The 11747-nt window shown below is 35.9% G+C and overlaps 1 protein-coding gene across 5 annotated transcripts in view; it reads right to left on the reverse strand.

The window, feature by feature from the left end:
* NLGN4X (neuroligin 4 X-linked) overlaps positions 1 to 11747 on the reverse strand; it is a 157103-nt gene that overhangs the window by 8421 nt on the left and 136935 nt on the right. For all 5 annotated transcript variants that reach the window (XM_066176783.1, XM_066176781.1, XM_066176782.1 and 2 more), the window contains 2 exons: positions 5495 to 5680; positions 2807 to 3596 (listed from right to left, as the gene is read on the reverse strand). In XM_066176783.1, the coding sequence (XP_066032880.1) occupies positions 2807 to 3596; positions 5495 to 5680 (976 nt within the window). The remainder of the gene's footprint in view (positions 1 to 2806; positions 3597 to 5494; positions 5681 to 11747) is intronic.

Consider the following 11747-nt stretch of genomic DNA (forward strand, 5'->3'; position numbering starts at 1 on the left):
CCCAAATGTAGTATCTCAAACTTACTCTGTAATAAATTGTTTTCCTACTTCTAAGGCATGTTGGAAACATAGTTTTGAAAAGGCCAAATGAAAAACCCTCAATAATAATAATCATCATCATCATAGAAAAAAGAGTTATAGCTAGGTAGAGAATGGAAGATTAGCAAAATGCAGCTTCCAGGCATTCATTTCAAGCACAAACTATCTGCCATTAAACACTTTAATTGTCACCTCCTGTTTGCTAACTTCAGTAACTGACTTCCGAGTTAAACACAATAAAAGCACCATGCCCTGTGTTGTGTCTTTCACCTACTGATTTTACAAGATTGACCTCCCCTCCAAACCCAGCCTTGGCAGTACGCCCATTAAACAATGAGTCCTTTTTAGCAACGGATGGCCAGTCATTAAAAAAACCATCTGAATGATGCACCATCTGAGTCACAATTGTACAATAAGTACCTGGATGCAGCCTCTGTGGGAGAGTAGTAGAGACTGGAAAAGTCCCAAATGCATTAAAAATAAATAAATATATCTGCAGTTTAAATGTTCAGAGTTTACCTACAGGGAAATGTGAAATAATAAAATCTTTCAGTTAAAAGATTTTTTGTGTTGCCACAGGTATAAACACAAAGCAAGACACGTTCTATCATAATAAGGATGGGAAATGATCAATAAAAAATAGAGAGGGGAAAAAAAACCCCAAAGCAGAGTTTCCAGCAATGCAGTCTTGAACTGTATCACTCATCTTGAGAGTTGAAGGACATGAGTGGCTACAGAGATTCCAAATTGCAAATGAATGAGCAGAGTGGAGAACAGTTACCCCAGAGACCCCATTGCTCTAGGCTTTAGATGCTACAACCTTTGTCTTTATGTTTGAGGAACCAGAGGTGCAGAATAAATGTAATCTTACAATATCATTTTTCTCCAAGTATTCCTTGGTACTATTCAGAACAATTAATCATTGTTCAACCAAACAAAGAAAAGACACTATCAGGGTAATATGTGTTGTTCTTTTCCTTTCCTTTTCCTTAATTATGTTGTTATTTTCCTTTCCTTTGAAAACTGAAGTTTTTCAGCTAGAGGTCATTTCGAATGACACATTTTTAAGACTGCCTGTAAGGGGGTGAGTCTCTAAGTAAATATATACCCCTTTCCTGTCTCATCAGCAATGGGAAAATTTCAGAAATGACTAATGACTTTCCCAAAGCACCAGCTTTTGCCTTTAGATATAGTATGACAATGGCTTTATAACCAGAGAACTGGGTATAGCCTGCTGAAATTCGTTTTCAAGCCGCAACAGCTGGAAAGTACTTGAAATTATGAGTAATGGTGGCAGCTGGGACTGTGAGGAGCTCCTGTCAGCCTCAAAAATTGCTTAAATACAATTTCTTAATCTACAGGGAATAGTCACAAAGTAAATGTAAACAATAGTGAGACCACAGAGATCTTGAATCTCCATAATAATTCCAATGTGGTATATCTGTAAGGACCTGAAGCCCTTTATGTACACATGGCATTTCATCTACCAAAATAAAGACAAATTGATGGTGTCATCATCTCTGAGCATGTGGTACAGTCATCATGCAGCTTTGTCTGTCCATAAACCAAGATTTCATCACAAAGTTTACTCATCCCAGGACTGCTGACTTCTTGTTGCCAAATACGCCTAAGTATTAAACAGCTCAGTCACTTTTGTTGCTTAACTCCAGGGTTTCTGCATGCTTTTATATCTGCTTGTCCAATATGAAGTGCAACAAAAGATTTCTTTCCTTGTAAATTGACCTGAAACACGTGATTGGTTTTTACTCAATTTATGCATGAGGTTCTTGTGAAGATTGCAAAATCTCTCTCCTTTGAACGTCATTTAGATTCATGTAAGGCTACAAGGGCTGCTACAGGCTGTGAATGTTTCACAATAGGCATCTGAGTTTTTCTTATATAGCTCCACACCGTTCACTGCAGTGCAGTAAAGCTGCAGTTTCCAGAGCCCAATCCTGCCATTAAACATTCAGTGGAAAGATTTACAGCCCCTTTGTGCCACAAGTATCTTTGTTTTAATTCAGTACTGAAGACTCAAGGTTAACAAAAAAAATGCCCTTGCCGATGAAGTAAAACACTGCAATACTCTTTAAATGAATGGTATAGGAAGATAACAGAATTTATTAATATTGCTCAAAGATTAAGCTGTTTTGAGGGTTGTTTCCTTGATGTTTACAACTCTATTTCCGCAAAATATCAATGTCTTTATTTTGTTTTAATTTTTTAACCTTCTCAAAGCAAAATTTATATCTGAGTCTCTTCTTCATTCCAGTCAAGTACTTATTATTGCCATTATAGCCCTCAGAGGGAAAAATTTCCAGTGTCTGCCTTTCTGTTCTAATTCCTCCCTGAGTCCTCATCCCTGTGAAGGTCACTGAAAAACAAGAACTTCCTTTCTTTCATAGCAGATAAGTGCTATCTGCCTGACAGTTCCTTCTTCAAGTAGCAGACATGTTGCCTCTGATTTTTCAGTATCTCAGTGAACCACCTTTTCTCTGAGACATGCTTTTTGTCTTAGTAATCGTCCTATTTTTTGAACCAAAAATACAGTGTGTTATTATTCTCATGGAGCTACTGAAAGAAAATAGTTTGAGAGAACATACTAATTAAAAACCTATTAAATATGAATAAGCCTCATTTACCTCCTATCTTAACACAAATATTTCTATACTACTACTTCAAAATCAGATTTTGAGGCCACTGGAATGGGATACTGACTATCTTAAAGTATGCTATCAACAAAATAAGTGCTAGGGGTCAGACTTACCCAGTTTTGGCAAAGTTAGTCCAGTATGTCATAACCACTGCACTGAGCATGACATCATTCTTGGAAAAGTTGCAGTTGAACAGTTCTGTGGGACCAATCATAGGAATCCCAAACACATAAGGGACTTCATCGCCATGAGCTGAATCAGCCCAGCTGGGTTTCATTTCACTTTGGCAATGGTGATAAAATGCATAGAAATATGTTGGAGATCCATACTGGGCATGCAGGTCAGCCGTGGCAACAGCGGGAGCAACCCACTGGTGGTCTGTAAAAAGAGCAACCAGGGTCTTCCGTCTTGTTTCGGGGTTTTCTTTGTCTGCCCAGTCAGTGTACATGAATTTAATGGTCTCTCGCAGTGTGTCCTTCCCTTCCGGATAACCATACAGATTGTCCACAAAATTGGAGACAGAAAAGTCAAAATCATTGGGAGAAACACCATCTTCATTGTCTACAATGCCATCCACAAATTTTAAGCCTTCCCCTTGATTCACGCCCAGCATTATATCATAGTTAAGGAATTCCCCTTGCTCCATTAGAATCTGAGGGTCATCTGGAATCACGTCTCCATCTATCACAGGCCCAAAGGCAATGTGGTACGTGGCTGGAGTGATAGTCTGTTGAATGAGTTCTTTGTAATTCTTATTCCGCAGACATTCAACCAAATCAGTGGTATCCAGCATGTCGCAGCCCACTTTATCTGCCAATATCCGAGTGTACTTGGCAGGCTGATAGTTCACTGCCCAGCTGGACAGGGCTGTTCCACTCTGTATGATTGCCTTTTGGAATAAACCTGCAGGTGCAAATTGTTTAAATACAGATCCAATTAGATATTTAAGAAATATATATATATATATATATAAAGATGAAAAGTATTTCTTAGTAAACGAAACAAAGCTTTGATTATAGAATCCCTAGATGATGCATACAATGAAATTTAAAAAAAAAATTCTGTAGATCCTACTCACTGCTCCCTTTTTATGCTATGCAAAATAGGCTACTAATTAAAATCTCTCATGTCCTTGATGCTCACACACATAAAGCATGAAGATTTCAGGTTGCTGTTTCAAGAGAAAAGCCTATTCCTGTACTGCAGTTTCCTTGTGTTTTTGATGGAAGTCCTCTGGCTTTACCTCATTTGTAGTCCTGTGAAAATTTCTTTGAAGGATTGGCAGCTAAAAGCAATCATATGCTCTTTGCCATGTAAATGACACTCATAAATGTGTCTTTCAGTAGTTTAAAGGTCAAATGAAAATTACACGTTCTCATTTCCTTCACAAAAGCCATGCATCATACTAACTTGAAAAAATCTGCTCTTTTAAAAGCAATTTCTTACATTTCAATCTTCTACTCTGACAATATTTATCATTTATGTTTTTTAATTATTATTGCATGCACATGTTTGCACTGCATATATGTTAAATTTTGTGTATGTGTAACCGTACCTATGTGTTGAATTTTTTTTTTTTTAATAAGCGAGTAACATGATACTCAATGGTTCTTCCTGGTTGTTTTATGTACACTAATACAAAAAGAAATGAAAACAGTGTGAAGAGCTTCTTTGTATAAAGCACTGAAAGGCAAGGGGAGCTTGCTGGTGAATCTGTCCCATCTGCTGTTTTGTGTTTTGTTTTTTTTTCTGGTAAGACCACTAAAATGACCTATTTTATATTTAAACTGAAATACGTGGGTGACCCCTCCACATGGTTTCTACCATCAAGATCTCAAAATGTGACAGTTATAGCTACAAAAGCATGTGGGATTTTTGTTATACCTTTGAAAATGATTACTGAATGCACACAATACAAAATTTCAATTATTTGATCAGTTAACTTTTACATGGTTCCATCTGCTTGATTTTGGCATTCAATAGACTGAATCACCAAGCATAGTTCTATTTATTTCAAAATAAGATGTGTTTTTCAGCCTCCCTGCTATAACTTCTGATTACTGCTATCTGTTACAAATTTCTGTCTGTTTTAATGTGATAGAAATGGCATGGATTAATAAATACAGTAGATATCTTGGTGTTGTCTTTTAGCAAGTCCTTGTAGATATGGTCTTATCACCAGGAATATTTATAGTCCAGTACTGGTGCTGTACATTCTTGGAGTTTGGGTTTGGGTTTTGTTGCAGGGTGAGGTGTGGAGGGTAGAAATCCCACAACTCTTTTTTTCCCCCACAGAAATCCCACCAAAATCTTAAGAACACTGTGGGATCACACAGTACTTGTGGGGAGTTAAATACAGTTTTTAATAAGGCTTTGTTATGTTTTTACTAAATAAGGAAAGCATCTACATATATATATATTGGGAGTGAAGCCAAGAGTGTACAAAAAATCAAAAAGGTCATTGTTCTTTTCCATTTCAATTAGGGCAAATTCTTTGATAGAGAAGCCAGTGGAATCTGTTGATAAAGCTAGAAAAAGCATATTGCCCATGGCATATATGGTTGCATGAGATTTATGCTGTAATAGCCTTTAGTTTTCCTTATAAATATATTTATATTGACTAATAAAAATCCAGAATTCTATCTAGTAGATATTTTACAAAAATTAGAGACCTCATGTAATTCTAAATCAGGCTATCTCCTTTGGCACTTTCACCACATTTTAACATTATTAGGAAAAAAAAAAAAAAAAAAAAAAAAAAAAAAAAAAAAAAAAAAGGTTCTTTGCTAAAGGATTATTACCTTCTGAATAGTGGGAGAGGGTGAGGAGACTGACACAGGAAGCTCCTGCCCCAGATCCAAAAATAGTAACTCTCTTCGGGTCTCCTCCAAAAGATCCAATATTTTCTTCAATCCAACGTAAAGCTTGGATTTGGTCAAGCAATCCATAATTGCCTTTTGCAGCTTGGTCCCCAGTACTTAAAAAACCTATAAGGCAAAACCCCATAATTTTAGTTCACCACATGCAGAGTTAGCTACAGGGTATCTACATATTCACAACACATCTTCCCATCTTTTCAACATCTATGCTTTTTTTTTTCTCTCCTGTTTAAAGGTCACAGTCCTAGTTAAATGTCTCCAGTGCAAGCAGAGAAATTAATTCTGTGTGCTTTTTAGCTTGAGTTTGTTTTGCCCTACTTCAGAGGTCCCTTTTATGAAGAATTACTATTTCTTTTCTGAAATATTTCTGTAATAATGCAATAATTCAGAAAGAAGATTTTAAACATTTTATAACTGGATGTGAGTAGGGTACAAAATCTTAGGAAACAGTTTTCGGACAAAGATGTGAAACAGCCAGTCAATGACTGAGAACAATGATTCCTAACACATTCATTTGAATACTTCTTACCAACATTTTCCTGTACTACATAGCTATTTAAATTTCTGTACTTGTGATATGGATAATTGTACTCAGAAAGAGAAAAAAGTAGGCTGAAGTAATTAATAAAAGGAACATGAAAACAACTTAGGAAAAAATTACACTTCAATATCACTGAGGATATTTATTAGAAAGATAGCAGGTAAATCCATGGCAATATAGCCTTTGGTGAGGAGATTTTATCTGAACAAATCAGGTCTCATCTTTCTCTTCGAAAATTGCAGGAAAACCTGTGCTGCTGTTTTTTGTTCCTGCACTGTGGTTATCAGATTCTAGGAAAAAAACCGCGACATGTTTGCTGCTGGTCTTGCAACTGAGAACAAAATGACCAAAAGATTAGGACTGAGATTAATTTTGGTTTTTTGAAACCAGCTAAGGTGAAACACTGCAGTTATCCCTGCTGCATATCATTCACAGTTAAGACCTTATGCTATGTCCAAATTACCCCATTGAGCCATGCACTCACAGTCCTCTCTTTAACTCCCCCAGACCTTTTCCTGTTAGACAACTGCAAAGTCAGAAGTCCATTAGAAATACCTTACAGTATATGGAAGTTATCAGATGGACATTACTGATTTAGTCACCAGTGACAGCTGTGAAAGACAAAACAAGGACATTGCTTGGCAGGTTTTTCCAGCTAATAACCAGTTCAGAAAAATTTGCTGGAAGGGGGATCTGGGATGCAGGAGATCTATGGTCTGGTGCAGTTCGAAATGAAAGAGTGTTATCATGAACCACCTGAGCCTGCTGTAACCAGACCTCCATGCTCCTAACCGGAAGGTGAGTATTAAGACCCTGGGGGAAAAAAGACCTTGTAGTACATTTCCCAGACTTTGACTAAAGAGGAACAGGTCTCTCTGCACTAGCTGTAATAATTATTTTGTTGATAGAAAGAATGAAAATGCAGATGGTGGAAGATATTCCCAATAAGAAGGAAGCAGAATACAAATCATATCCATATTGCTAAAAAATATTTGATTAGGCTTTTTTGCTAAAAAAGTGTCTTCTAAGGGCAAGCACAGATGTAAGAATGGCAGTAACCTTTTTTTTTTCTCCTCTATACAAATGGAGAAAAAATAAACTCTTAATCCATGATTGTCTCAATTTATTTTTTAACATATGTGTTTTTCTCTGTTTTCACATGTCTTTATTATCTTTTTAAGCCTGTCAAAGAAGAATAACCCATTTGCTGGCTTAATTTCTGGAGCTCACAGCAATATTCTATAATATTCTATAATTAAGGCTTTATTCAATCAGAACTATGACATCCATTGGATAAATAGAGTGTTGTAACTTTTAAAGCAGGATGGTAATTAATATTCAGAGCCTAAACCTGCTTTCATTCTACTAGCAGCATCAAACTAAAGCTGTTTGAACTTTGTCATTTTGAATTCTTACCAGATGTACTAAAGGGTGAATTGGATAAAAACTTCTGCAGTCAATGAATATCTAATGTTCAACAGTTTTTTTGTGGGTTTTTTTTTTTTTTTTGTTTTGTTTTGTTTTGTTTTGTTTTGTTTGTTTTTAGTTTGTTTCCACAGTTCTCTGCTGATTCTCATTAACTGCAAGAACAAATTTTCTTAATTTGAAAACTAATCACCATGGTAAAGAGTCAGCCCCACATTACACAAACCGAATTCATAAATCCGTCTTTTCTTGATGAGGATATATTTTCTTTAATGCTCTGAAGAGCAGATCAAAATATTTCTTCAAAGCTATTTGAAGAAATTCAGGCATGTAGTAACACTTTGTCCAGAAATACACAACACCAACAGATTTTTTAGCTTTTTGCTATATTACTTCAGTGAAGAGAAAAAAAATGTTTCTTTAAACTGAAGTTCCTGAAATACCTATTTTTATTTTTCTCTGACTCTGTGAAGGGAAGCATTCAAGAAAAATTCTTTAGTTTTAAACTACCAGGTAGCAATAGTCAAGGAGAAAAATATTAAAGGTGGAAATTGCTGGGAATTTTCCAGGACATCTTCCAGCTGAGGCTCGCCTGAAAGGGCCTAAGCTGTAAGAAACTCTCTGCAATGTGAAACAATGTGCAAGGAGTGGTGACAGTACTGAGGTTTTCTGTGGAAATACACTCTTGATCTTGATCTGAATTAAACACTAGTGGGAACATGGTCAGGATCAAAATCATATTTTCCCGACCACAGAACTTAAATTTAACATACACAGATTTAGGAAGAAATAATAGCAATGGAGAAAACCCCCTAAAACACCATTATGTTAAAGATTGTAAATTATGATCTGAGAACTACGACTTCACCCTTAGAGATAAATAAAATCACCAAAATAACTGCAATCTTGTAGCCATTTTCATTTTTTAAATTTATAGGACCTACATTCTCATTCTTTTTAAATTATTTAAAAAAAAATACGCAACTTTCCTTTGACATTTTGGACACAGTAATACCCAATATTACATCACTGCATGAAAAGTTTTTTTTTTATCTCTGTATTTTGGCCCCATGGGCCCAATGTATATCAAATCAATTTGATAGTTGGCTGAAAGTCTAAATTTCTACTGTGAATGTTCCTCCACTGCTTTGTGCCATTCCCTCTCTCTCTCCCTCCCTTCCAACCCCCAAGCTGGGGGACTGTTTCCCACTCCAGGTGGGATGAAAAAATTAGGAAAATGCAAAAATGCAGCATTTAGCATTTATTATGCCTACCAGGTTGCCCGACATCATGAACCAGTTAGAAAAGGAAATGTGATTTCAGAGAGCAGACTTCTGCCAGGACTGACCACAGGGAAAAGTGTGGTACTTAACAAATGATCATTAGCAGCGGTCTCACTTGCTTCTGTTCCATGGACAATTCTCACCCTCGTATGCACCATTTTCTGCTGCAAGACATAATGAGTTACCTCACTGGGGTTTTGCCTCCTCTTCTCAGCTATAAATAACCCCCTTTTTATTGCTTTCATAGCCTCAGTGATCCAATCATTTAAACAGAGATCAGAATATTTTAAAGAATACTTAGACTATTCTAAGTTAAAGCAATTCTAGAGAAATCTGGAACAAAACATCTGTAACTATGATGTTTGCCAGAAGACTTTGATAAAGTGGAGTCATAAATTGGACAGGGTTTTTTTCTTTGTAATCTGAGACATTCCTTCAACTTGGAAAAAAAAATATTGAAGATTAATAATGTGTTATGCTCCAATCAATGAAAACATGCAGTTGCTTGATTGTTTTAGGACATTATATCATATGCTTTCTACAAAGCTCTGAATAAATTTGGAAGGTCATGATCAGTCTTGTCCTATAAAATTTATCATAACAGATAAAATATTACTTCTATTATGTACCAGATTTGGCCAAAATCTGATGATTTAAAAGATTTGACTTTGCAGTTCTTAGTCAATTGAAGATTTTTGCAAGGCTTTCAGTTAGGCTTATCCTCAGTAACACTCTATATGCATAAATCACAAACCTAAAAAAGAATACATAAATAACAATATAGCCATTAAAATAAATTAGCAGGTGGAAATGACCACTATTCTATGAAATGTGGTCCTGATGGGAGACTGTCTTACTCATTGTTCACTTTTTATTATCTGGCAGTATTTTTCTGTTTGTATGCTATTATTCATGTCATTAGGGATGTAATTTGATTTTAAAAGTTGTAATAACAAGGGAGTTAAAACTAATCCTGTAAAATAAGGTGAAAGAACCAACATTTCAATTTTGGACATTTTGATGAGACACTTGTTGGTAACTGAGTTTGTGGTACAATAGCTATGATTTCATAGGCACCACACAAACTTCCTTAAGTGGTATATAACGGCTTCCTAATAGAATTATTTATGGGCCTTAGGGAGGAATTAGATTTTCAATTATTACATTCGTAATTTAGAAAAGGAAATGTTGATTAGATTTGTTTAATTTAATGTTCCAGGTAATGTGGGATTTTCTTCACTAACATATTTGTTCTTGAGTTTGGGTTTTGGTGCTTTCCTCTGCACTTCTCTGATTAATAATTCATGTTTTATAGAACTAAACCATTATAAGGGTTATCAGTAATGAATTATTATTCTCCTTTTTATTTGTTTGGAGTTTTTTTATGAACCTCTGGATACACTTACTTTGTCCAGCTAATAGTGATGGTTTTAGTTATTACACTGTTTATGTTTACAAATCCATGTAGTGATTTGCAGACCATATGGGAAAACTTGAAGAATACTTGAATAGAGTGACTAAGACAGAATTATCTTTAAAATATTTTTGGGATTTCGAAATATCTCCAAATTATGCTCTAGTTTTAATTTTTTCTCCAGAATGGATTCAATTTTGGTGATTTCTGAGAGACCACTGGAAATTATGAAGTGACAATTCTCAAATGTCAGATATGATTTTCAGGGATACTCTCCACCTCGTCTCCCCAATGCTCACTGCTGTCGTACTCAAAACAACACATTTCAAAAGCAAGGTAACTCAGTCCTTTATCAGTTGCTAGAAAATACTCACAACATTATCAATAATTTGGCCTCTCAGACAGAGATATGAATTGTAGGACGATCCTACTCACAGAGGCAAACTTACAAACTTTTGTAAAGGAAAATTAGTCTCCAGAAAATTTTCTGTTACAGATGGTGGCAGGAGAGAAAGAAAAAAACAAACCCACCACCTTTTCTAGAAGCCAAATTAAAACATTGAGTCACAGTTTTGCCCTAATCAGCCACTAAGTAATCACTCTTCACAAGACAAGAAAAGTTTAATAGGACTAATCCTAAAGGGCGTGACAAGCACCACCTCATCTCCTCCTCATATGTGCCACCAGGGGTGCAAGGGAGGCACCCACAGGAGGGTGTCAGACAGGACTCATCTTCCAATCCAGCAAGGTGGTGTTGAAAGAGCAGGGAAGGATGTGATCAGTTACTTCTCTCTAAAGAAAGTACAAGAAAGATGGAAATTACAGAGATCCCACTTGGGAGCAGTGGACGTCAAAGGGATGGCTGGACAAACTGCTGCTGTCTGTCAGGGCTGAGCAAAGTTGTGACAGCAGTTCACGTGCTTTGCTGATTTCCCCTTCTTTTAAGAAAATGAAACATGCTATCAAAATCTTCAGCATGAATCTAATACCTATGCAATCAGTCCAGTTCTCCTGGCTTTAGCTCCTGACATGCTCCAGTTCTCCTGACATGCATTAGAGCACCAAACACTCTTGATTCACCTGCACTCAATACATCATTACTAAAAAATTGTGTATTTTTGCTAATTTCTACTACAAATGACCCTCAATGTGTTTGAAGGCAACAGCGATCCTCTATAAAAAAGGAAAGATAAGAGGTTTCAGGGCTCAAATTCTAGCAAAGTAATTGTAAGAATATGATAATTATCAACCAACAGCAGAAGGCATAAATGTTGAAAAGAAATCAATCTGCAGCAGAAGAAAAAATGAATGAATTTTATAAGCTGGTAATATAACTGTATCCAGACTTTACTTTGGTTACTCCATTGAGAAAAAGACAGATCTTCTGAAATGATTTTTTATAGCAGATGTATCTGAGAAGCATGAAAAGCTTTGATTTAATTTTTTATAAAGCCAAAAATATTTATTTCTTAGAACTATTCGGATGCTTTCAAATTTGTTAACACAGCAACA

The sequence above is a fragment of the Chamaea fasciata genome, unplaced genomic scaffold, assembly GCF_029207755.1.
Source record: "Chamaea fasciata isolate MVZ Bird 193981 ecotype frontalis unplaced genomic scaffold, bChaFas1.0.hap1 SCAF_2, whole genome shotgun sequence".
Classification (NCBI taxonomy): domain Eukaryota; kingdom Metazoa; phylum Chordata; class Aves; order Passeriformes; family Sylviidae; genus Chamaea; species Chamaea fasciata.